At 46.4% G+C, this 27,718-nt stretch overlaps 1 protein-coding gene across 2 annotated transcripts in view; it reads left to right on the top strand.

The window, feature by feature from the left end:
• The window catches only part of LOC147725015 (uncharacterized), a 61,981-nt gene extending 34,698 nt beyond the window's left edge, over positions 1–27,283 (top strand). Inside the window, exons 3-4 of one of the 2 annotated variants that reach the window (XM_086966481.1) lie at positions 11,529–11,636; positions 22,376–27,283. In XM_086966481.1, coding sequence (XP_086822607.1) covers positions 23,362–24,741 — 1,380 coding nt within the window. In that variant the 5' untranslated portion in view covers positions 11,529–11,636; positions 22,376–23,361 and the 3' untranslated portion in view covers positions 24,742–27,283. The remainder of the gene's footprint in view (positions 1–11,528; positions 11,637–22,375) is intronic. The other variant, XM_086966483.1, reaches the window with a different exon arrangement.
• Positions 27,284–27,718: the final 435 nt, after the last annotated feature.

The raw sequence follows: 27,718 nt of genomic DNA on the forward strand, positions 1-27,718 counted from the left end.
CCTCTTCCTACATCACGACACTCGTGAGCCCGGCGGGGGACACACTACACACTACCCCCGAGATATGTGACACATTTTTATCCAACTACACTACACTGTATACATCTACATTAACTGACGATGCCGCTGACCGTGGTGGTTACCTCAACGAGATTGCAATGGTATATTTGGACAAGTGGATGATTGACTTTTTGGCGGATCCCATTACATCAGACAACGTGGTGGAAGCCATAGACTCCATGACGGGGTCCTCGGCCCCGGGTCTGGACGGATTCTCGGCCAACTTTTATAAAGCCTATAAGGATTTATTGGTTCCCCGCCTTGTGGAAATGTATGCTGAAGCATTGGAAACGGGTTGTCTTCCCCCTACACTCAGAGAGGCAGTCATTGTGCTCCTCCCCAAACCGGGTAAGGACGCCACTCTCTGCGCTTCCTATCGCCCACTATCTTTACTGAACCTAGACTACAAAATTCTGGCGAAAGTACTCGCCATTCGACTTTCGCTTTCAATGGAATCCATAATCTCCCCTGCCCAATCAGGCTTTGTCCCGCATCGCTCCACTTCTCTTAACCTTCGCACACTTTTCTCCATCTTGCATCGTGTCGATCCCGACGTCCCGGCGGCGGCGATACTGCTAGACGCTGAGAAGGCATTTGACTCTTTAGAATGGCCTTTCCTTATGTCGGTGATGCGCCGCATGGGGATACCTGAATGTTTGGTTAACACAGTGGAGTTATTATACACTCTCCCAGTGGCGGGACGATCACTGCGCAGTTCCGCTTGGCCCGAGGTACGCGACAAGGCTGTCCCCTGTCGCCGCTCTTATACATATTGGCGATGGACCCGTTGGTCCGGCACTTCCAAGAGAAGCATTTACATCGTGGCCTCCAATTTAGGACGGGCCCGCTCTTGATTTCGCTCTATGCAGATGACACCATCCTCTATGTCCGACAGCCCCAGACCAATCTTGAACCATTGCTACTAGAAATCACCAGATTTGGCAAGTACTCTGGCCTTCGCATTAACTGACATAAATCCGTAGTATTTCCGCTCACGCCCAACACGATTGAGTGCTCGTGTCCCTTCCCCCTCACATGGTGCCGAGACTCTGTAAAATACCTGGGCATCCATGTGCATTTAGACACGGAATCCATTATTAGGCTGAACTACGGTACGGCACTCACAGCCCTAGAGGGACAGATTGACAGATGGATACGACTGCCATTATCCATGGTTGGGCGTATCGCCATTATAAAAATGATAGTGCTGCTGCGGTTCTTATACTTATTCAACAATATACCGGTACCCCTCACGAAAACGTTTTTCACACAACTACGCTCACTGTTGTTGAAGCTAGTGTGGGGGAATAAGTCGCCGCGAGTGTCCTGGCAAGTACTGACGCTCCCCTGTGATCGAGGGGGCCTTGACGTCCCTGATTTTTATCTTTATTTTCTGGTGGCACAGTGCTCCTACGCGCACCTGTGGTTCCATCCAGACGCCCGGATTCCTTATTTGCGGCCGGAGGCCGATTTGGTCTTGCCGGGATCGCTGTCCACCACCCTGCCGTCGGGCTTGCCTAGAGACCCTCGAGACATTCAAACGGTTTCGTCGACCTGCTGGGCGTGGGGTAGACTGGGCCGCCTTGTTGGCCTTCCTCAACTGTATTCCCCGTGCCTCCCGTTGCCCAACTCCACCTGGGTACCAATTACTGGGGAAACAGTGGTGCAACACACGCTCTCCAAATTTCATATTACTACCATTGGGTATCTGTTCCCTGATGGCCATGCGTTCACGCTTACCGAAGACCTCCGCTTCCTGGAGCGGACCTTCATGGACTCCTTCGTGCTGACCAGGCTGCGCTCCCTCCTGCGAGCATCTTTCTCTTCCTTCCCGCTCCCCCCGGAGGAGATGACTCCCCCTCACATTCATTATTCAACACACTTCGGGCACTCATCTGGTGTCTAAGCTATATCAAATGTGCTGCGAACTTCTCCCCTCCAGGGATCGTTTGGTGCGTGCCGCCTGGGAGGCAGATTTGGCTAACACCATTACGGATGACCAATGGCATTGGTGCTGCAGGGCGACCAAAGACATTTCTCTTAACAGTAAACACAAACTTCTGCACTTCAAATTCCTACGCAGACTGTACTTCACCCCAGCGAGGCTGCACAGAATAGGCTCCTCACGCCCCCATGCTTGCCCCAAGTGCGGCGGCCCATTTGCTGATTTTGCGCACCTTTCTTGGTCCTGTCCCGCGCTCCATAGTTATTGGTCCCAGGTCCACGCCACACTCAGCGCCATGCTGCACTTAAACTTGGTTCCGATCCCTGAGATTGCCCTTCTGGGATATATGGCCGAATTCCCAAAAAATGTACGCAAATTGGCTGCGCTCAGCTTCTTATTGGCTAAACGGGAAGTGGCACTGCGGTGGTGTGACAGACGCCCCCCGTTGCACAGCTCCTGGCTCCATAGCTTGGCGCAATGCAACACCAATAGTACTGAATACTCGGCCATGGTCCCCTCTGCATCCAGACCTATTGACTTCTGGGGTCCATATCGCACATATGTAGCTAGCACAGCGGATGGTACTCAGCCTCCATCCGCTCCTTCAATGGCTCCTGAGGGGATTGGTTGAGGGGCGGGGAGAAATTAGGCTTATTCAGCTCTTGTTTTTTTTTTTTGTTGTTGCTTGATGTACGGTGTTTCTGCTTCCTCCCCACTGATTATACAGTGACCTGGGGTATATTGTACTATTGTTCCACCGCGCTCCTTATCTTCTGTTTTAGGAGTGTCCTATGACTATGCTCGTACTGCTACGATTTTGTATGTGTGACCTTCGTGATGACACTTGACTCAGATATATATTGCAACATGTATGCTTCCTTTTTTTGTTGTTTTTTTTTGGAAACTGATAAATAAAGATTTTTTAAAAAAAAGTGCCCCATGTTTCTCTTTATTGTCGGCCACACTCCTTTCTTTAGATGCAGTTTGTCTAAAGAAAGTGGCGCAGCCTCCGTGAATGTGAAATGTGAAAGCGCCGCATGGGCGATAGTAAACAAAAAAATAAAGAAGTAAGCGCAACCGCTATACTTAAAATGGACCGCGCTGCTAAAATAAACAAATAAATGCGACCGCTATAGTGAAAGCGGATCGCCATTTGTAAATAAAATAAAAGCGGGCGGCGTACTGTGACATTGCGAGTGCAATAGGGGCAAATCATTCAACGAAATAATACTCACAGTTTAAGGTATTGGCATTGTAAATGACCATGCTTTCTATTTATGTTTTGCACACCAAAACATAAATAAAAGGCATTGTCATTTACAATCACATATGTGAGTACTCTTGTCAGACCTATGTCAATTTCCTAGTGGCCTGCAAAGGGCTCAACAAAAGGGCTATTCCACAATGATCAGTCTTTCCATACAAAGTTGTACAAAAGGTAATACATTTTATTGATAATTTTTTTCTGTTTTGTGCATGTTCATCATTTTCAATTTTTTAAGAATTTTTCGACATTTCTATTTCGAGATCTCAATGTGCAAAAAATACAAACAAATGAATAGTAAACATTTCATTTTTAACATGTGCAAGATGTATCATTTACAAATAAAATACATGAAAAGACATATGTGTACATTCTGTTGATTCGTACCTATTCCCCCAATGGAAACAAATGCTACTTCAAATCAGCCAATCTCACCAAACAAACCACATTCTCACAAACGAAACAATCACACACACAAAAGAAATAAGTGGGAAAGACAGCCTCTGTTCAATTGTACCGATGACAATCAAGCGGACGTAATGAATCACAGTGTATTCCACCTTGGTGTTATCTTTGACGGATTTCCCATATTCTGGTCAACGTACGTTTCGGTGGATGTACATGACTACCACCTTCATCAGGACGACTCTTTCTATATATTTTCAGATGAGTTGGCTGGGGTCCTTTGTGGATAGATAGTAAAGATTGTTGATTAAATGTGAAAATATGTGGACTGCCCTATATATGCCATTTTTTATAATGTAATATTCTATTTCCTCACTGAAGGCGATGAGGGCACAACCATTTACACTGGTGGATAGTTCGAATTATTTTTACAAACCAAGGTCCCGTAACCGCAATGCTCAACTCTCCTAGGTCCCAATCCACTAGGACCCAGCACTCAAAACATTTCCCACTCTTGGAAAGGAGTGTCGTTGTACCAACTGTAGTACTCAATCAATTATTGCATTCACTAAGAATAGATCTATCCAAGTTAAGTCCTTAACTCCATACGCTGGTTATCGTGGAGCTACATCTCTTCACAAGCCTAATTCGACCTGCTCTATTCCTGCAATCCCATGGGCGAGGGTGAGCAATCCTAAGTATCCACCTACATTACTCTCCACCGTAAGTTACAACACTTAACTCTATACTGAACTTCAGTCTCTATTGTACTGACCACCAGAACTAGTCGCAAATCTAGCTAACTACCCAAATCATAAATGTCTCAAGATAAATACCAGTTACCTGTCTAAAAAGTAGTGTAATTCGTTGTCGCTGTTAAATCCTTGTGTTACTGATCTACATTTACTTTTCCATCTTGCTTCCTGTTGCCTTAATCTCAATTCCCAATCACCCCCTCTCACATTCGTAATAGTTTTTTGTATTCAGTGAAATTTGATTCCCTATTTCATGGGGTGTTTGTCTCTAATGTGTTGAAAAATTTGTGATCTAACATCTTCATTTGCGATTGCCCTGATATGTTCCTGTATCCTGAGCTTAAGTGTTCTTTTAGTGCTACCTATGTAGATTTTGCAACATTCACATTGTAACACATATATCATCTCACAACTGTCACAATTTATGAACTCATTAATAACATACCACTTCCTGGTGTTGTACTTAAACTCTTTGATACAGTTCATTCCCAGCTCACAAATCCTGCATGATCCACATGTGTAGAACCCCTTAGGTTGTGCAGGAAGCCAATTCCACCCCTTAGTGGGTATGGGTTCTAGATAGTTTCTTGTGATTAAGTTCCTAATAGTAGGACATCTCCTGTAAGTTACTACCGGTTTGTCTGAAATATTCTCCATCAGACCTGGTACTCCTTTGAGTAAGTTCCAATTTTTTTTTTTTTTTTTTGAAAACCTTTATTGAGCCTTCACAGTTAGTACACAGCTTGTCGCCTACAACCCAACCGGGCCGGCCGCCAAGGAAGCGTTAAGCAAATAAACGTTCATTATTACAGTACAATTGCACCTGCAGTCGTGAGGACATGAGGGTGGTGCTTCAAAAGGAAATTGTGAAGAAAAATTGCGAATGGTCCATGCCGAATTAAGAGGTTTTCATTTTCTGTTTTGTACCTAAAAAAGAACATTCAAAACTTCGGGAAATCACATTGCCATCAATACAGGAAATTTAATGCCAGTTAGGTGGAAGCGTACTTCTGAGTCCAAGCCAACAGCACTTAGCACACCTTGGTAGGTACCTTATTAGCCGTCCCTTTCCGTTACTCCGCCCCCACCCGGTGTTGCCCCCCCCACCACTAAGCCCTTTCTGCACATTCATTCTTCCTCGTCTGACTCCAGTGTGTCCCCTTCAGGAAGTGGCTCACAAATCTCACCTCGGTAAACGTTCCATGGGGACCAAACTTTGTTCCACTTGGCCGGGCACCCCCTGGCCAAATACACTGCCCGTTCTGTGACCATGGCCCTGTCAATATTAACACACCATTGCGAGGCCTTCGGTAGATCCGCCACCCCCCAGCGCTGCGCGATATCCCTCTTGGCCACCATCATTCCAAGCGTTACCCAGAGGCGGCCATGCCGGGACAAGTCAGTTGGCTCCCACACATTAAGAAGACAGCGACGAGGCTCTGGGAGCACGGAGACCTCCAGCACTTGTGATATGGTGCGCATGACCTGACGCCAATAGGTTTGTATAAGGGAGCAGTCCCAGAGTGTGTGGAGTAGTGTGCCCTCCTCCCCGCAGCCCCGCAAGCAGAAGGGGTCAGGGGCTCGCTGTATGTGGTGAAGCAATGTTCTGGTGTAATATGTTCTGTGCAGAACTTTGAGTTGGATGAGTCTCATTCTAGAGGATATGCCCGCTTCTTTAGGGGATGCCAGTGCCTCATTCCATTCATGTTCATCCATCTCCCCCACGTCCTGCTCCCATTTTCCCTTAAGAGGGTCTGGGGAATTATTGAGGAGTTTCCGTTAGGTGAGGGAGGTGGCCTTTTCCACCATATAGTCGGTCAAGAAGCGATCTTCTAGCGGGGACGACTCGGGGAGGGTGGACCCCACCGGAATAACCGCCAGCAGAGCATGACGAATTTGGACATATCGGTAGGTTTCATGTGGCCCCATTTCGTAGAGTTCCTTCAGGCGGTCAAACGTGATGACAGCCCCACGGTCCCACATGTCCCCCACTGTTGAAATGCCAATATCGTCCCAGCGGGAGAACCCCTTGCTGGTCCGAAGGTTGCCCAGAGCACGTGAGTCCCAGAGTGGGGTGAGCTTGGTGATAGTATCTTTCCATCCCAGCGCAGTGGTGGCTGCATGCCAGGTGGCCACCGTGATCTTAGTGGGCCCCTTCAGCGACCTGAGTTTACGTTTATCGTAAAGCGGGGCCAGCAGGGTACCAGCCCCCAGCTGGGCCCGATCCGCCTGGAAGGCAGGGTCCGATTGCGATGCGTGCAACCATTGATTGATCGGCCTAAGCTGGGCCGCCCAATAGTAAAGTTGGAGGTTAGGAAGTGCGATGCCACCCTCGTACCAGCCCTTACAGAGCTTGGCGTGAGCTATCCGTGCCGGGCGGTTACTCCATAGCAGACCGGAGACCACCGCCGCCACCCTCTTGAAGTACCTAGGGGGCACAGCAAAAGGGTATTGTCCAGAATATATAGAAAGCGGGGCAGGGATTTCATCTTGAAGAGGGCTGCTTTCCCCAGCATCGTTAGCGGTAACCCTGCCCAGAAGCTCGCATCTCGCCTGAGGCGGTCCAACGGTGGCGCTAGATTCAATCTTTCGTATTCCGCCGGGTCACCCGTGACGTGAATACCAAGATACTTAAATGACGAGCCGGCCAGTCGCAGAGGGCAGGTGGAACCAACCGTAGGTTGGCTGCCCGTCAGGGCATATAATTCGGATTTAGTCCAATTGATGGTGTAACCAGACACCTCTCCGTGGGCATTGCAAATGTGCAAGAGAGCCGGAATGCCGTGTTCAGGATCCGTCAGGTAGACCAGCATATCATCCGCGTAGAGCGAAATGCGGTCCTCCCAGCCCTCCCTCCATTGAATCCCTTTAAGCAAGGGGGTGGTCCTAATGCGGATCGCCAAGGGCTCTAGCGACAGCGCAAATAGCAGGGGGGAAAGAGGGCAACCCTGTCGGGTGCCGCGCTTGAGCGGGAAGGAGCGCGAAATGTGGCCATTCGCCACCACATGTGCTACCGGCATGGTGTACAGCAGTTTGACCCATGAGATGAAGACAGGGCCAAAACCCATGTACTGGAGAACCTCAAAGAGATACGCCCACTCTACCATGTCAAAGGCCATCTTTGCATCGAGGGCCAAGATGGCCGCGGGTTCGCCGATCTCATCCGTTTTGGCCAACACCCCATGCACCCGTCGTAGATTGAGTGAGGTGTTCCTGTTGGGCATGAACCCCGACTGGTCCGGGTGAATAAGGTCAGATAGGTGGGGCATGAGACGATTTGCCAGCAGTTTCGCCAGAATTTTGCTTTCTGCGTTAAGTAAGGATATAGGGCGGTATGAGGAGCATTCCTCCGGGGGCTTATCAGGCTTAGGAATAGCCACAATCGTGGCCGTTCGTTGGTCTAACGGGAGTACCCCCGTAGCACGGCACTCCTCATACATTCGGAGCAAGTATGGGCTAAGAACAGCAGTGCGGTCTTGGAACCACTCAATCGGGATGCCGTTCGGTCCAAGCGCTTTGCCCGTATGTAGGGCCCCAATGGCGATCCGCAGTTCGTCAGCAGTGAAGGGCGCCTCAAGCTCAGCTGCCGCCTCCGGCAACAGTGCCGGGATGGGCAGATCATACAGTGCGCTTTGGGCCGCAATCGCAGTGACGTCCCGCTCTGGGGTGTAAACCTTCTCAAAGTGGGCAGCCAATGCCTCCACTATCCGAGCTGGGTCCGTTTGAATGGTCCCCTTTTCGTCCTTAACCTGTTGGATCCCCTTGGCGCTTCCCCCTCTCTTGTCGAGCCAAGCCAACATTTTCCCTGCCTTGTCCCCCATATCATATACTCGGTTTTGTGTGTCAGTGATGTGACCTTGTGCAACGTGCCGAGCGTGGTCTGCATATAGGCGCTGGGACAGCATGAGCGCATGCAATGTGTCGTCAGTGGGGTCTGTTTCATGGGCAGCGGTTGTTTCGCGCAGTCGTAGCTCGAGCGCCGAGTGTTCAGCCGCCTGTTCTCGTCTATACGATGTTATGGAGCTTATGGCTTGCCCCCTCAGGACGGTCTTATAGGCCTCCCATAGCACCTCAGCCGAGGCTGTGGTGGGCTCATTCTCCACGGAGTAATGTGTCGTGGCAGTCTGCAGTGCCTTCCTGACCTTAGGTACCTTAAGATATGAGGCGTGCATCGGAAAGACGCGGTGGCGTGAGCGTGTTTGTGAAGTAATGGTGAGAGTTAGTGGGGAGTGATCCGAGATGCCCCTAGGGTGTATGAGCACCTCTCCGACGCGCTGTAACCCATCCCCCAACGCCAGAAAGTGGTCAATGCGGGACAGACTATTATGGACGGTGGAGTGGAAGGTGTACTGTCGCAGTGTTGGGTGGACGTGTCGCCATATGTCTATCAGCCCCAGTGCCTCAAGGAACCTCTGAAATCTGGAGGGACCCCCGGGGAGGGCGGTTGCTGGGAACCTGTCTAGTTGTGGGTCAGCAGGGGCATTAAAGTCCCCGCCTAGCAGGGTGTCTCCCTCAGGGAGGGACAGCAAGAAATCGCCCATGGCAGGCAGCATCACTGAGTGCAAGGACGGCGGGATGTACACTGATACTACAGTCAGGGGGCGCCCTTCCCACTGACCAACCACCGCCGCAAAACAGCCCTGCGAATCAGTTTTTGTGCTAAGGGTGATAAAAGTAGAGGATTTTCTGAGCAGGATACCCGTGCCCCGGGACCCAGTGGAGAATTCGGAATGGGCCAACATTATATACCCTCGCCTGTCCAGGGCCTTGGTGGCAGTACCCATTAGATGGGTCTCTTGAAGGAGTATGAGGTCAGGTTTATGGCGCTTGACCTCGGACAGAACAAGGCCGCGCTTCACTCTATCACCCAGACCGCGCACATTCCAGGCCAGAAGCCTGAGGGAGGAGCCGCCCAGTCGCGTCTCTCCCGCCTGCATCACGTTAGGCTGCGCATCCACCACCATCGAAACTTAGAGACAAAAACCATCAGTACAGGGCCCACCCCCCCCAGCATTGTTCCAGTAAACAGCAGAGTACATTCTACATTCTGTGATCGATATCATGAATTTCCCGTAAAACCAAACAAAACTCCCCCCCCCAACACCCCCCACCCTGCTTCCCTGCCAAACGGACTCAAAACTGCCCGCCACCCCAACTTAGCAGAGCGCTTACCCAATGTCAGAAACAGAGTACTTGCACGTCGGGGGAGAGTGTCCCCCAAAGCAGGCGGTCCCTTTGCAGCCCTCGGGTCATCCGGGCCAGCGTCCATAAACGACTCAGTGAAGAATCAAAATGGGAGTAGAGTTCAGGAGTAACTCGTTAGTCCCTCGTGGTCACATCATTTGCCTCCCGCAGCTCCCAAGTGGTCCTGTGACGGTGATCCATTCGCGCTGTTCCTGGGTGGAGAGCGTGAGCCCCGCCGGCTCTCTTCTCCCGACCTGTTGCGTCGACGGTTGGAGGTACGGTCCACAGTGCGCCAGCCATCCAGCCACTCCCTGGCATTTTCTGCTGAGTCGAAAAACCAGACCTTCTTGTCCGCCACCACTCTCAGCCGGGCCGGAAACAACATGGAGTACGGCAGTTCTTGGTCGCGAAGCGACTTCTTAACTTCGAGGAATGTTCTCCTCTTACGGGTGACCTCCGCCGTGTAGTCAGGAAAGAACGAAATCCGTGAATTCTGGATTTGGATGGGCGGTGCCACCCTGGCTGCTTGGAGGACTGCATCGCGGTCTCTAAAGTTGAAGAGTCTCGCCAAGATGGGGCGCGGGGCGGCCCCCGGGGTAGGCGTCCCTCCCGGGACCCGGTGGGCCCGTTCCACTGTAAAGAAGTTGGACAGTCCCTTCGGGGCCAGTTTGGTCTTTATAAGGTCTTCAACGTATAGGTCCATGGCCCCCTTCGTTTCAGACTCCGGAACCCCCAAGATACGGACGTTGTTGCGTCTGGAACGCCCCTCCTGGTCATCCAACTTTTCAGGAGTTTATTGTCCGCCTGCAGCCTCTCCATTGCCACTTGTAGGTCGGAGACGTCTTCTATTAAAGATTTAGTCACCACCTCCACCTGCTTCACTCTTTCGCTCATTTTCTGGAGGTCGGCTCTGATAAGGGTAACCTCCGCCGCGGTCGAGCCCACCGTGGCCTGTACCTGCTCCAGCGCTCGTAACACGTCGTCCAGCGTGGTCTTTTTAGCGCCGTCGTTGTCAGCGCCCTTCCCCAGTGATTTGCGCTGTTCAGGCTGGGTGGACGACTGGTTGTCGTAGGCATATTTTCCAAGCTTCGCCTGAGCAGCGGTCTGCCGCTGTCCCTTCCCCGCCATTACTGTCCAGTGTGACAAAGTCTATAATGAAGCGGGCCGGAGATCCGTAGCTGTCCGCGGGGGGGAAGGGAATGCAGGGGGGCCCAGAACGGGTGGGGGCCAGAGGTCGCTGGCGCTGTTCGAGTGCCGCCGGCCGCCGCGGAGCTGTGGCGGCCTCGGCTGGGTCAAGCAAAATGGCGACTGGTGCTGCACAGGTCCTCCGGCTTGTGTCGAGCGCAGCCAAGGGGCACAGCTGCCTAGCGTCACCGGGTACACAGCGTGAGGGATAGAGCAGGCGGCGGGGAGGATCGCTAGCCAAGAGTGTATGGCGATGGCGTCGTCGGCCACTTCCGGATGGTTGCGCCGGGGAGGATGAACTTCCGCCCGGCCTCAGGATTCACTCGACACCGATGCTCGCCTCGTGTCACCAGGCCCGTCTTCCACGAGGGACGTAGATGAGGTTTCGCCCCGATACCGGGGTCCAAGCGCTCCCAAATTTTCTGTGCCGGCGCCGTTCGGTCACCGCACCCAGGACACCCTCTTCGGACTGAGCAGTGAGCGGATAGGCATGCGGATTGATGCGGGAAGCCGCCTTGCTACGGGAGCCTCTCTAGGTTGCTGCCGCCATCATCGGCTGCTAGCCACGCCCCCCTAAGTTCCAATTTTTATTCAAGATTTTGAAAATGTTGTTATGTAATGTGTTATATGTTGAAATGAAAGCTAGACGATTAGTGGCTTGCACCCTTTCCTTTTGTAATAATGTGGACTCCCTTCTTATGGTACCCACACTTTTTCTCGTCTTCTCTAGACACTCTACAAAATATCCCCTGCCCGAAAGTTTTAGCTGTAATTCATCTAGTCCTTTCCTGAAATCTTCATCTAGACTACAAATCCTTCTGGTTCACACCATCTCACGGTACGATATTCCTTTTAATAATTGACTGACTGACTGAACTATTTTTAGAGCGCTCTTATGCCGAGGCGTCTTGGCGCTTGATGGAGAATGTGCAGTGTCTGCTCTTAAAATAGAATTAGTGGCCGTTTTTCTTACGGAAAAGTTTACTGTGTATTCTTTTGTCTGATATAAACAATTGTACATCAAGGAATTCAATCTGATGACTGTGATGACACATAGTAAATTCAACATTATACTTGTTGCAATTCAAAAATTCAAAATACTCAGTTAGTTCTTGTCTCCAGATTAATAAAATATCATCTTTGAAGCGGCCCCAAAACATTATTAAGTCTGTCCATTTTGTGGCTCTCTTGCTCCAGGCATGCTCCTTCTCAAACAACCCCATTAAGAGGAAGCAAACCTGGAACCCAGGGCCGTCCCCCTTATCTGATGGAATCATTTTCCCTCCAATAAAAAGAAAATTATTCTTTAGTATGAGGTCACTCATTTGCGAGATCATTTCTGAATGTTCTTGTAAACTGGCTCTCCGAGTCCCCAAGAAATGATTCAGGACCCGTTTCCCCTTTTCATTCTCTATGCAGGTGTATAGTCCCACTACATCTAATGTTGCAAAACTCATTCCTTGTTCCCAAACAGCATCTTGCAGTTTGTTGAGAACATCCATTGTATCCCTTACATATGAGGGTAGATTCACCACTAGAGGCTTTAGGAATATGTCCACAAAGTCTGAGAGGTGTTCCGTCAAACTCCCTATACTTGAGACAATTGGTCTTCCTGGCGGGTTTGGCATGGACTTATGAATCTTTGGTAAAATATAGATGAAAGGAAAAGTGGGACTCGTATTATTATGATACTTAAACTAACTGGTGTTAGAGCTCGATTTCTTATAACTCGTAACATCCCTAGGCTGTCTCTTAATCTCATGACAACAATCAGATCTTCTCATTACCACAATGTTTCCGCCCTTGCGGCTTCTCGTATGACTATGTTAATATCTTCTTTCAAATTGGTTAGTGTTCTTCCTTAGACGGATTCTCCTTAAACCTGAGATTCAAATTTCTCCGTCCTACTTGATCTTCCAGCCTATGTTAATCATTTATGGTTCTTTTGACAAATAAATCCATTGCTGTATACTGTGGTCCCAGTAGTACAAATTTCAATGAGGGTTTTAAACCACTTGTACACCCATAATCATTTTACTCGGGAGACTAAGGAGAACACTGTGGGGTAGGACAAATTTGAGGTTTGCTGCGGATTATGGGTAGGAAAACATTGGGGGATCCACACAAGCCATACCTCTCTGGACTCCCAAGAGTGTCTAGTTTTCAGACATGTGTGGTTTTGGTAATTTCCCAAGATGGCCGCCGAGCCCAGGTCAAAAAACCCAGGTGACCCCCCTTGCAAAATTAGGTTTTTTGTGATAGGTAATTTTGTTGTCTCCTCAATACGTTTTGGGCCCTTGCCTGTCGCGGGCACTTGACCCACCCACGCGAGTGAGGTACCATTTTTATTGGGAGACCTGGGGGAAAGCTGGGTGGTAGGACATTTGTGGATCTACGCTGATTCCAGAACTTTCCACCACAGAAAAGTGAGGAAAATGTATTTTTTTTTTTTTTTTACAAAGTTTGAGGTTTTCAAGGGATTCTGGGTAACGGACCTGGTGAGAGCCAGACAAGTCACCCCATCCTGGATTCCCCTGGTTGTCTAGTTTTAAAAAATGTATAGGTTTACTAGGTCCCCTATGTGCCAGCAGAGCTAGGGTTCAAAATCTACAGCTTGTCACTTTGCAAAAAAAGGGTCAGTTTTCATTGTGAAAATGTGTCTCCACATTGCTTTATGGGCCGTCTCCTCTTGCTGGCACTAGGCCTACCCACACAAGTGGGGTACCATCTTTCTTGGAAGACTTTGGGGAGTGCGGGGTGGGTGGAATTTTGTGGAGTGGTGTGGCTCACTGGTTAGAGGCGGCAGACCCGGAAGCAGTAGTAGGCCCGGGACCAGGGTTCAATTCCCGACGCGGCAGGGTCGTGGATCAGGGTCAGCGGACTCAATAATTCTCGCCTCGGTGCCTACTCTAACCAGGGGTCCCACTCGGCAACTCTGGGCATTAGCTTGTTTAAATCTCCACAACGGCCCCATTAACGCCGGGGATGCCTGGCTCCACCTTGGGGATTCCCAGTAGGGACCATCCCACAGGGAAAGCCAGGACGGGTTCCCCAGCGGTATACAGCGCCAGGACGCCGGCTGGCAACAGTGCGCTTTACAAGTAAAACATTACATTACATTACAACATTACATTACATAAAAAAATGTATAGGTTTGCTAGGTTTCCATAGGTGCTGGCAGAGCTAGGGTTCAAAATCTACAGCTAGGCACTTTGCAAACAAAGGGTCTGTTTCCACTGTGAAAATGTTGTGTTGTCCACGTTGCGTTTTGGGCCATTTCCTGTCGCGGCCACTACACCTACACACAAGTGAGGTATCATTTTTATCTGGAGACTTAGGGGAACAAAAAATTGTGGAGCAACCTTTATTACTGATTGACTTTTAATGCATTTCTGCCTTCCAAATGTAAGTCAATGTGTAAAAAAGAGGTCACTTTGAAAAATGACCTATAATTCACATGCTGGTATGGGTACCCACAATTTCGGAGATGTGCAATTAGCTACTGTTTCTAAACTCTATATTTTGTATCGATTTTAGAAATGAATAGTGTCTTTCATACCGATGTTTGTTTTTTTTTTTTTTTTTTTCCTGTTTATATTTTTCCAAATGAATTGCTTTGTCCCCGGTACACAATAAAAAACCAATGCAAGACGGTGCTCAGTTATTGGCTCTGGGTTCCTCGGGTTCTTGGTGAACCTCAAGTCCTATATATCCCCACAACCAGAAGACTCCAGCGGATGTAACGGTATATTGCTTTCAAACATCTGTCATAGTTAGTAGAAGTTACAGGTGAAAACGTTGGCACAAATCGCTGTTTTTTTAACTCATTTCCAATTTTATATATTTTCAACTGTTAGTTTCTATACAAAAACCTTGAAGGATCTACACACATGACCCCTTGCTGAATTCAAAATGGTGTCTACTTTTCAGAAATGTATAGCTTTCCAGGATCCATCATTACTTTTATACTCATTTTTACCATTAACTGGAAGGAGGTTGAAAGCAGAAAAATAAGAAAAATGCCAAAACTGTGTAAAATGTTTTGGTTTTCTGACAAAAGTCTTCTTGTCCCTGAAAGCTGGGAAGATGGTGATTTCAGCACCACACCCCCTTCGTTGATACCATTTGCAGGGAAAAAACCAGACGCTTTCATCTAAAACCCTTTTTTCCCATTAAAACAAAAAATCGCTGTATTTTGGATAATTTCTGGGCCCCCTTCAGGGGAATCCATAAACCCTGGGTACCTTTAGAATCCCAGTGATGTTGGAAGAAAAGGACGCAAATTTGGCGTGGATGCCTTATGTGGTCAAAATGTTACAGGGGCCTATGCGCAAACTACCCCAAATAGCCAAAAAAATGCTTTGCACAGGGGGGAGGAGAGGCCTAGAAGCTAAGGAGTGAAACAGAGGGTGCTTTCCCACATGCTGGTAGGTTAGATGTTTTCATTAGATTACATCTATATACATAGATTGTTTCCCAAAGAGAAACGGAAGGGAAGATGGAAAACAGGAATTGTAGCTAGGTGGTCCGAGTAGGATCAGTTAAGCTAGCAATTTTTAATGCTAGATTTCAACGTTGGATATTTTCCATTTTTGAAACTCAGGCACATAACTAATACAAAGCGAAGTGCATTCGCTGCCAATAAAATGGGAAGCATTCATTTCAAAAGCCAATAGCTCAAACTTGCTTAAATGTGAGACCTATTGCATTGCAAATACTTGTTTGTTTTGATACTGGATGTAGCATTATCCGAGGAGCCTTTCTTGATCTCCGGTAAGTTAGTGATCTCTTTAATTGGCCAGTCTCTTCTCAATAAAATTATAGTGTTGAGCAATAAATATATAATAATAATATTGTATTGGCAAGCAGTGGTAGCGGTACGCTACCACTGCCTTTGTAAATGTGACAAACTTGAAGCAGCCACTCGGGTCTCAACAAGCTGAGCATCCCCGCCCAACCCAGCCTCTGTGTGGATCACGCTGTCTGTCGCAGCGCGGCCTGTTTGAACTTCAAAGACAACAAAAACTAATCTGGCAGCACTGACTGCTCCCACATAGGTCAGGGCGGTGCCTGGCCTGGTGTTTTTCCGGCAAGGCACCACCCATCCCCTGTGACCTCACAGCAATGAGCAACATTCTCCGATTGACCCAAGGTGGCATCTTTGATTATTTTTTTTTTCCGCCTGAACTGCATGGCGTCTTGTCTCACACATACTCACCTCTCGCAGTGCTGCTCTATGGAGAGTTTGTGCTGACAGGATGTTTGTCCCTGCCCAAGTCCTCCTGCCTCAGCAGCACCTGCACAAACATGGGGGCACACAACGTAAGCAAAGCCTTTTTTCATTTGAATAAGCCATAGGTTTGAGCCACTCAGGTCTTGATTAGGCTTTTTGTGAAAGCATAATCTTAGGCAACTATGTTTTGAATGAAATGTGCACTTTTTTGCATAATAGAGCAAAACTTGGTTTCATTTTTGCCTGATGTAAACTGTTTTGAGTAGAAAATGTGTACCCCAGAGATATCTTCTCCTTATACCAGTAACCCACCAGTACCTTATGTGACTTTATGATAAAAGGTACACCATTACGGTAAAAGTTTACTCGAGATACAATCTGAAATACAAATTGAAATGCAATCTACGTAATATGGTTAATTTCATACAAAAAATACGCGTGATGTCCTGCACAGCATCTTGCTGTATGCAGTAGTGTTTGTTGTGATTCATAACAACCTGCTGATAGGAACTGTTAGCTTAAGATCTGGCTGTGCTAAATATTTCAGTGACTTTCATGGTCCTGCCTCTTTCACTTTCCTAACTACTGTTTGCAAGTAATTGGTGCCACAAGTGGTAACTGGTTTGAAGCAAATTTGTAGCTCTGCATTTTGATAAATGGTCTGTTGAGTTTACATTTCTCTGGTGTGTTGGGGCAACGATGATGTGGTGACATTTAAACACTGTTATCCAATTTTCGTCACTTGGTAATATTTTGATTTGTAAAATCATCCGGTCCCTAATTTCTTATTAAAAAATTGTAGGGGCAAAACTGTTTTCTTAGGAGCTGGCCACTGGTACTATTGAAAGCTGAGGTTGACAAATACCTGGACTGCAAAGTCTCATTTCTACCTTCATGGCTTCTGGTCATGGTTTCTCACCTCTATAAAACGGTGTGGTCTTGGGCATTTGGCATTCTTTTCCATATGTACTAATTTCTTTGCATAGAACCCTTTGGAGCACATATATCCCGTAGATATTATATGGAATCTTAGACATTCAGCTTAGAGTTTTTGGTGCAATATTATCGTTAATATTGTGTGGAAACAGCCACCAATGCACACACTATATGCAACGCCACTCCGCTCTACGCAGAGCAACTCCGCCTTCCTCAACGCCATGCTACTCCACACAACTGCACTCCAATCTATGCCAGGCAACCCCACTACACTTGATGCCACTCCACGTAATACCACTCTGCTTTATACAATGCTACTCCACTCAACAGCACTCCACTCTACACAACGCCCCTCCATATAACTGCACTCCACTCAATGCCACGCCACTCCATACAACTGCACTCCACGCCACTCCACACAACTGCACACCACTCCATGCCAATCTACGCCATGCAACTCTACACATCTCCACTCTACGTAACGCCACTTCATTCTAAGCGATGCAACGCTACTCCACACAACTGCACTCTACTCTGTGCAGCGCCACTCTATGCAGAGCCTCTCTACGCAGCGCCTCTCTACGCAACGCCACTCCGCTCTACGCCGCACCACTCCAGAACACTACACTCTACTTAGCTTTAGAACACTTCACTCCATTCCCCTTGATACCAGTAACATTTAGCCTTACTAAATAGCCATACTAGTTTTTCACCCCTACCAGCCTGTTCAATCTGTGGAGTCTAGAGCCTTAATTTAACTCAAGGAAGATTATGGGTGCCAAATGCTGCCTTTGTTGAGCTGGATAGAATGGCCCCGGGTTAACCAGCTATTATCTGTTGGCTGTGCATTCAGATAATTTGAGTGTTCTGTGCCCGTTTAACATCCTTGCCATTGTCTGGCGCACAATGCAATGCTTGTTACAGGTCAGGCATAAGGTGTGCTGCATAATTTTTTTTGGGCCCAGGAAGTCTGTGCTGGTGTGGCCATCTGAGCTGAGGTGCTTCACTGAGACTCATAGGCACATTCCTGTCAAAAGGGAGAAGTTTATGAGCTCTTACCAAATAAACTTTGTCAATTGCCTGTACGGATGTACAGGGGTTGGGAGCACCACCTCAGCATCACTCAGCACCAGTGCAGCACCACATGAGCACCACCTCAACAGTACTCGGCACCAGAGCATCACCACTCTAGCACCCTCTAAACACCACCATTGCACCAACTCAGTACCGCTGCAGCATCATCTCTGCATCAGTGCAGCACCACTTAAGCACCACCTCACCATTACTCGGCAACAGCACCACTATAGCACCACCACTGCAGCATCAGCGCAGCACCACCTCAGCACCAACTCAGCATCACTTCAGCGCAGCACCACTTTAGCACCAAAAAGCGTCACTCCGCTCCACTTAAGCAGCAGCACCACCTGAGCATCACTCAGCAGCAACTGAGAACCACAATACCAGCACAGCACCAAATCCGCATCAATCAACACCAGTGCAGCAGCACCTCTATCTCTCCCTAAAGCACATAAATACATACAATTTCTTGCTCTCTCTCTCTTGTTTCTCTTTCTCTGTCGCCCCTTTGCCCTTCCTGTGGGTATCATTCTTTGTATTGTATTGCTCTCCTCTCATACTAACTCAGTTCGTCTTTCTTGTCCCTTTCACGCACCCTCTTTACCACAGTGTTTCATTCTCAATCTGGCCTCAATGTGTATGTATATATATATATATATATATATCTGCTCCAAGTTTTCGTAGTATGCACCGCAAAAGACCAGCACTCACGGTAGCGAGCTTTTAAGATTTTATTTAGCTCACGGTGTCCAGACGCGTTTTGGCATTCGCCTTTGTCGATGGCGCCGCCGAAACGGGCGTTTTTTATGTTCAAACATCGTTAATGGACATAGTCATAGGACAACAGCGCCAAATCTCAATCGCCATCTTAGAGTGGTGTAACATAGTTTAGCATTTATAAACAAAATGAAATACAAAGTGCAAACTCTAAAGAGTTTAGAACTGTACTCATGGAACTGGTCAGTTCGTTGGTAATGAGATCTGCTAATTTCACTGTTCTCGGGGACCTGAACTTGCATCTGGATAGTCCTTTGGATCCAGAGATAATAGTTTTCTGGCTGACTTCGAGGCATGTCAGCTGTTTCAACTGGTCCAATGTCCCACTCATTGTGCAAGCCATTTGTTGGATCCAGTTTTCTCTAATCTCTGATCCCTCAAAGTTAATACCCCAGCCCCAATGTGCTGGTCAGACCACTACATGATATCTATGCTTCTCACTAGGGTAGAGCCCTCTCCAAAGGTGGCTCAGCACTTGTCCTATAGGCGCCCTTGGCATAAACTAAAGATCGAACAATTTCACGCCCTTCTGTCTACTAATGTCCTTAATATACAGGATGATCCAGACTTGGCTGACTAAGTACTGTCGGATTTAATCCGTCAACCACTGGACATACTTATTCCAGCCAGGTGGTCTAAGTGACGTAACACCAAGTCCAGTCCATGGTACACCGACAAGTTAGCCAGCTTGCGTAAAATCTGCAAAAGGTTGGAACGGGTGTGGAGACGTTATTATGATATATTGCCAAGGGGCACTATCAGGCAGCCACCAAAGCTTACCACAGGGCCATCCAGTCAGAGCGGGCAGCCTACTATGCAGCCGAGATCAAGGGCAGTAAAATCCCCGCTAAATGTATCTTTGGTATACTTAAAGATCTCAAACAGGGAGGGTTACCCCCTGCACCTCGCATTACATCAGATGAGCAATGTGAGGCTCTTGCCTCCTTTTTTGTGGAAAAGGTGGAGAATATTTACAACTCTTTCTCGCCAGCTTCCCCAGTCCTGGGCTCAGCGCTCAGCCTCTGCACCATCTACACTCTTGCAACCTGTCCTTTTATCTCGCAGGACGAGCTGCGTGTGCTATGCAGCAAGGTGAAATCAGGTTCCCTTGCTGACCCCCTTAATCCAGAAAATGTTATGAACTCCTTACCCTTGCTTCTGGCTCCACTGTGTCAGGTGATTAATCTTTCCCTATCCAGAGCAGTCGTCCAGAGAACATGGATACAAGCAGGGGTGACCCCCTGTTAAAAAGCCTTCTCTGGATACAACCAAACTGGCGAATTTTCGTCCCATATTTCTCCTGCCATGGACATCTAAGATTACTGAGTCCCAACTCAACTCCCTTCTGACAGGCTACTTGGAAGATAACAACATCCAGGACATCTCCCAGAATGGCTTTCGACCTGGCCACAGCACAGAATCAGCCTTCCTGGCAGTGACTGAACATCTGAGGACTGCATTGGATGAGGGACGTATGTCGGCACTGATTCTATTAGACCTCCAGATTCTGTTGCAATGGCTGGAAGTGGGGATCATGGGGTCGGCCCTTGACTGGTTTCCCCCTTTTTCCTCTTGGACCCATACCATTCAACAAGAAGTGCCACATGGCTCAGCGTTGAGCCGTAAGCTGTTTAATTTGTATGTACGTGCTTCCTTACCCAGTTAGAGTCAATGAGTAGAAGTAGAGAAAGATTCTACTGCAAAACCTCTATATGGGTTTTTGAAATGGCATGGCACGCCCTCACATCGCTTCTTTATGTGAGAAAACTAACTTGCCTTAGGACATTGTAAGTCTGCAATGTACTGAAACCGCTCCTTAGATTTGAAATACTGCTAATTTTGTCATAGAAGTGATCCAATATAACTTGCATTATGGAAGTTTACTTCACAAAGTCAATAAGATTCTAAGGCGGTTTTATGGATCTAGTATGTGGAGTCTGAGTCAGTGGAGGGACGGTTCATATACTCTACTAGTCCTAGAAGTTAGTGTTTACTCTTGGGAGTACTGGTGCTGTAGCTGGGCTAGCAACCAGTTAAGTGTCATGTTATGGGGCACACACTTTTTCAAAACTGAACAGTCTGAACAGTTTGGTGGAGGCAACTGTGAATAGAACACAAGAAAGCACCCTGCCTAGGGATCTAATGGCCCTAGCTAGAGGATCCAAACAATATATAAGGGGTGATTGGCCTAGGAGCTGACACTGCACACAACAAACACAAGATCAATCCAAGTAAGCTCAAGAGAACATATTAGAAATATATATATTTTTATTTCTTTTAAATATATTTTTAGAGTTAAGGTAACAAAAATATACAAAGGTAAATTGTATTTTAGATTCACGTGATACTTTTAGAGCATAAAAAAGACATACACTGATGGGGGGAGAGAAAAAGAAGGGGAAATTTATACTATATTAAGACCTACCCAGTAACAACCATACTTCACACATACTCTCATACTCACTTATTTAAATTTTTACTCTACCTAATATTCTAACATTCAACTTTCATTCTTCCATTCATTCTTCTAGTCCTGGTGTGTGCAACACATAGATGGTCAGTATGTTGCATAGATCAGGATGTTATTCCAGGCAGATGACATTAATACGGGTCCTGATGTAAATAGGACAAAGTGCCGTATTCCTGGAAACACAAGCCGACGCGCGTTTCGGTGACAGGCCAATGAGGCCACACCTTCGTCAGGGCTGGGGGTAGTATACTGGGAGGGAAACAAGAGTAAAATCTATATTCTTTTTGGCCAAGAGGAACCAAAGACGTATAGTTGGATGTGCTATGCCGGGAAGCTAATACTTTCTACTTCCGTTGACTGGACTCCGAAGGTAGTAATCCTTTGAAGAGGACAAAAGGAAGTGGGTGGGAGGTGGCGACACTTAGAAGAAGACGACACAACCAACCGGGGAGGAAGCATCACAACGGGGAACCAGATGAGACAAATAGGAAACAAAAAAAAGGGATACATCAAGAGAAACGTTTATTCTTTCCAAGGCCATTACTGATGGTTGTCTAGAGATTATCAATGTTTCTTTAAGTTTTTGAAATCCTAGAGGTCAATGGCCTGTTGTGGGATGTCGCCGTTTCGACCCTTCTGCGCCTGTGTCTAAGGTCGCGGCGGGTCTTTTTCAAGACAGAGGTGTGTTGCACGACAGTCCACTCGGATAGCAGGACGTATTGAATTGCCTGTGAAGATTGAGGCTCAATGGCCATAAGATCCACTTCCAAATAGTGAAGGGATGAGGTCGCTGGCTCAGAGGTCCAAGGTCTGCTGCGGGTTGTGGAGGCACCAACTGGATCGACTAGTTCACCCCTTGCAATAAGAAAAGTGTACTTTACATTTATGCTCTAACTGTTACATTAAACCTACATATCTAGAGTGCAGGCCCATTGGTTTTCTTCTCACACCTCCATCCTTCTCTGCCTTTCATTTTCAAAATCACGCTTTCCTCATCCAGTTTCTCTGTTTTTATAGACCCTTTGATGAAAGCAGGTACCTGATTTCATTCCCACCATCACAGAGATTTGTTTCTCATTCACAGAATCAAAGAACCTGATTAAGAGACCTGCAGCACCCCAGCACCAGGAAAGCCCTTGACAGCATCAACACATGATCAGCCGTATCAGTGTGTAGAGTCTGAGAAAACCCACATCTGGAGGTTCGGCCTGGATGCACACCCTACGATCTACATTCAAGGGAGAAACAAATGTCAAGTGTATGAAAGAGTTCATGCAGAGCTCATCTTTATAGACAGTTTTAAAAGATGCACAACAGAAATCCTCTTTTTGAGTATACTGAGTTTGAAAACCTTTGAATCACTCAGCACTCCCACAATTGTAATTCTAATGTGAAATTAGATCAGTTAATCTGACTATTTTGAGGATGGGTCATACCAGTGTAAGGAGTGTGGAAAAAAGCATGACCCCCAGAACATTTCTGTTGAAATATCGGAGAATGCTTACAAGGGAGAAAATCTAGCTGGATATGGAATGTGGATAAACCGACACTGAGGGTTCTTAGCTGCACAGGCATCAAATAAGTCATCTGAGGATAGGTCTTACCAGTGTACGGAATGTTGGAAAAGCTCCATTGAACCAAAGAAGCTGTTGTGAGACCAGAGCCCATACAGGCGATGAGCGCTATAATTGTACAGAATGTGGGATTAGCTACACTGAGAATGGCACACTGGTGAAGCAACAGATAATATGTGCTCATGGCAAACCTTTACAGTGTTATGAATGTGAGAAACACTTCGCTGAGAAGAAATTACTGTTGCCATATAGTCCATACCCGTTAGAAACCATTTGACTGCACAGAAAGTGGAAAAAGATTCACTGGTGAAGCATAAGATAATGTATACTGGTGGGTGTACCGAATGTGAGGAAATCTTCACTTGGAATAGTATACAGTACATCAGAGTGCTGAAATAAGCTCTATTTTTTTTGTAAACATCAAAGTGCCCATACTGGTTAGAAGCCGTATCACTGTACAGAATGTAGGAAATGCTTCAGTGAGAACAGCACACTGATGATGCAGCAGTCAAGCTATTCTGCCAAGAAACCCTATCAGTGTACGGAATGTGGGAAAAGCTTCATTAAGACATCCAGTTTGTTGAAACACCAGAGAGTCCATACTGGAGAGAAAACCTTCCACTGCACAGAATTTGGAAAAATGCTCTCCCAGAAAGTCACACTGTTGGATCATCAGAGAATCCATACTGGTGAGAAACCATATCATTGCATAGAATGCGGGAAAAACTTTACTTTTAAAAGCAAATTGGTAATGCATCAAAGAATCCACACTGGTGAGAAACCCTATCCATGTACAGCATGCGGGAAAAGCTTTAATCAGAACGGTACGCTGTTGAGGCATCAGAGAATCCATATTGGTGAGAAACCCTATCAGTGTACAGAATGTGTGAAAAGCTTTACTGAGAAAAGCAATTTGTTGAAGCATCAGAGAATCCACACCGGTGAGAAACCCTATCAGTGCACAGAATGTGGAAAAAGCTTTAGTGTCATGAGTACCCTGTTGAACCATCAGAGAATCCATACTGGTGAAAAACCCTATGAGTGTACAGAATGCTGGAAAAGCTTTGCTCAGAATGGTGCGCTGTTGAAGCATCAGAGAATCCATACTGGTGAGAAACCCTATCTGTGTACTGAATGCGGGAAAAGCTTTACTGAGAAGAGTACGCTGTTGAGCCATCAGAGAATCCATACAGGTGAGAAACCCTATCATTGCACAGAATGCGAGAAAAGCTTTACTGTGAAAAGCAAATTGTTGAACCATCAAAGATTCCACACTAGTGTGAAACCCTATCAGTGTACAGAATGCAGGAAACGCTTTACTGAGAAGAGCACATTGTTGATGCATCAGAGAATCCACACTGGTGAGAAACCCTATCAGTGTACAGAATGCGGGAAAAGCTTTACTCAGAATGGTGCGTTGTTCACCCATCAGAGAATCCACACTGGTGAGAAACCCTATCAGTGTACTGAATGCGGGAAAAGCTTTACTCAGAATTGTACGCTGGTCACTCATCAGAGAATCCATACTGGTGAAAAATCCTATCAGTGTACAGAATGCAGTAAAAGCTTTACTGTGAAAAGCACTTTGTTGAAACATCAGAGAATCCACACTGGTGAAAAACCCTATCAGTGTGCAGAATGCGGAAAAAGCTTTACTGAGAATGGAAAGCTGTTGAGGCAGCAGGTAATCTACACTGGTGAGAAACCGCATTTGTGTACTGCATGTTGGAGATACTTCGCTCAGAAGAAAGCTATATTAAGACATAGTTTAATCTTAAGACCTCAAATAACCCTCACTGGTGAGAAACCATATGCATGCAATGAAAATGAGGAAAGCTTCACTGATAAGAAATCACTGTCAGAGAATCCATACTGATGTGAATGAAACCTTTTTATTGTTCTGAATATAGGAAAGCTTCACTCGGATCCCCTCGATAAAGGCAATTCACATGAAAAAAAGTCACAAGAATGCAGATATTGTGAAATAATCAGGGAATCCGTTCATTGTAGAAAACTCATTGCCTAGAATGTGGAAAACTAGTGAAGCAAGGGGACTTGAAATACATCCGCATTTGGGAGATAGAATGAATACAAAAGCTAATCCAGAAGACCAATTCAAGAAGAGTCTTCTCTTTCACCTTACGTATTCTATCATTTGACAATTTCTTCAGATTATAAACTTTGCCATCTTGCCCTGAACAAGGATACATGACTGGTAAATATAATTTTGTGTGGATTTGTTGAACGTATAAAGGTAAAGATCATCTTCGCCATGGTGTCGGATCAAGAGCTTTTTTAAAAGTCCGTTTTACCCCATTCACTAGCTTTCTGTTTTTCCCTCGCCATGACAACTGTTTGTCCTTTTTTTTAAAATACTACTTGTATCAGGAATTCATATGCACACATGTAGACACACACCTGTGAAAATAAATGAGCAATAACATGTTATTTGCAGCAACAAAGCAAGATTCAAACATTTCTTCATGTGACAAAATTCCATGTTATAGCCTCAGTGCAATGTGACTGACGTGACTAATTCTCATGAGAAAACATCATGGCATATGAAGATCCATAACATCTAATATGCTGTTTAATATCATTTTTTTATTTTATTTAAAGACTTTTTTATTTCATGAGTAGGTGAAATGCTATACTCTTTGGTTATTTGTAGTAAAAGAACAAAAGCAATGTTTAATTATGTAGTTAAGTATGAGGGAGAGTCTTTTTGCGGGCTTCCCGTATACTTTTTGTTCTACTACTGCTGGATTTAGTGCTGTGTAATGACTCTGTAGTGCCTGTGGACCCTGCATTCCAGGCCTCGGTGCATGCACTCTGGCCCTTAAAAGTGTTTAATTGGCTTATCTACAATAGGCATAAGTTTACTAATACATTGGTCCCTAATGTATGACACCCAATTTACCCGAGGTCTATACGTTAAGTGTTTCTCATGGACTGCAACACTTATTGTGCCACCACGAGTGTGACAGGGTGTAACATCTCTCCCACACATGCCAATGCAGGCTGGCAGAGCAGCTTTAAAACTGCTAACTCTACTGTGCCATTTCAACCTGTGGCAAAGACAAAACCTTCCTTTTTAATATTTGTAAGTCACACCTAAGGTAGGTCTAACGAGCCTCTAAAGGAAGGGTGTATTATATTAAAGAAAAGGATATCAGTTATGTTTTACATATCCTGACAGCAAAAACCCTGCATTGTCGTTTTCATTGTATTAAGACTAGTAGCCCCATTGGATAGTATGGAGTTACACACTGACAACTCTGTATCGCTAACTTCCAAATGGGACTAATAAAGTTAAAACTTAAAGCTATCGAAAGAATCATTGCAATATATCTAATTTGCGCGAGTTAAGTTTAATGTAACTATACTGGTGTGGCGCCGCGGCCAGGGCGACTGAACTGTACGCTGGAGCTCACGGTTCGATCCCCAGCTCCGGCGGTACGGGTCTGGCCAGCACCATGTGACTCTGGGCAATAGCTCGCTTAATCTTCCCAACGGCCCCCAGCGCCGTGATACCTCCGGGTAGCTGTGCGCTTTACAAATACTGAACTTACATTTTTAGAAAGTTGTCACTTTGTTGCCCAAAACCTTCCAATAACCGTCTTTGGTTGCACACAACTGCTGTCCTCGAGACAGCCTGCTGCCTTCCTGGAGAGAGGTGAGAACAACTCTCAGGAAGGGGAACTAAGGACCTGCCCAGGGGGATAGGTTTGATCTTCTGGCAGGATGACGGAAGGGGTGTGAGCTCAGAAGGTGAGCTTGCAAGGTGAAGCCACTGTTGTGTGTTTCTTGCTTGGCCCATTGTCGCTTTCCCTATGTTAGCCTAACTGTGTACGTTGTAGGCTGCTATTCTCTTGCACATGTTACTACATAACATGCTTGCCTTTGTGCCACATTGTATTTTCACACAGAACCTGTATGTGTTTCCGAATTTGATTATTTTCCTGGGATTTAGTCTGAACACACTAGACAAGGTCAAACAACAATGTCCCTTGTTGTTCTCTCTGGTCAGTCACTAGCACTTAGACATAACAAGAGAATGCAGCTGCCATTTGTGAGCACACATATTCTGTCATATAACTGATGACAGGGGTTCTGAAACAAATATACTGAGTGAAGCTCCTGAAGCAAGAGTGCTGCACCCGCTGAGATTTAGAACATCCACCTATGTATTCTAAAGTATAGGGTCCGCCACTAATCCCAGTGATCTATAATATATAATCATTTAGCTTCAGTAGACGGGGGGTGTAGGCTAAACTGTCTTATAACATGACTGGCGTTTTGAATATATCTGGTTTGTTAACCATGCTAATTATACTTTTGGTATGCATTTGCTGTCTAATTGTGGCACAGATACTGCATCTTAGAGCACGGCAGCTTAAATAAATACTATAAACTTCCTTCATGTCTCTTGTTTATCTTATTGTTGACAAGTACGAGTGAGAGAGTGAAAGGGTGTGTCTTGTTACTGCGATTCCTGAGAGGGTTGAGTGTGTTGTGTTCTGGAGTGCCACTCTTTTCTCTGTTTCTTCCACCTTTGAAGGGCAGTTGGTAGTCAAATTAGGAAGGAGTGCACTTTTGTTTAGACAGACCAGCTTTATTCTCGGGCACAGAGGGAGAAGCCGTTGTCAAACTATTTTTTCAAGGGGAGTGTCACCCCCAGGTAGCCACCCCTATTGGATGGGCTAGAGCCCTACACACACCGAAAGATCTAGCCATGTTGGGAGTGGGCAGAAGTGTGTACTCTGGGATATCTAAATTCTACATGTAAGATTTTTTATTTTTTTGGTTGAGTGGGGTGTTAAACCTTCTCAAGCAACTACCACAATCCTCGT

This window comes from Lissotriton vulgaris, chromosome 4_1 (genome assembly GCF_964263255.1).
Source record: "Lissotriton vulgaris chromosome 4_1, aLisVul1.2, whole genome shotgun sequence".
NCBI classification, from domain to species: Eukaryota; Metazoa; Chordata; class Amphibia; order Caudata; family Salamandridae; genus Lissotriton; species Lissotriton vulgaris.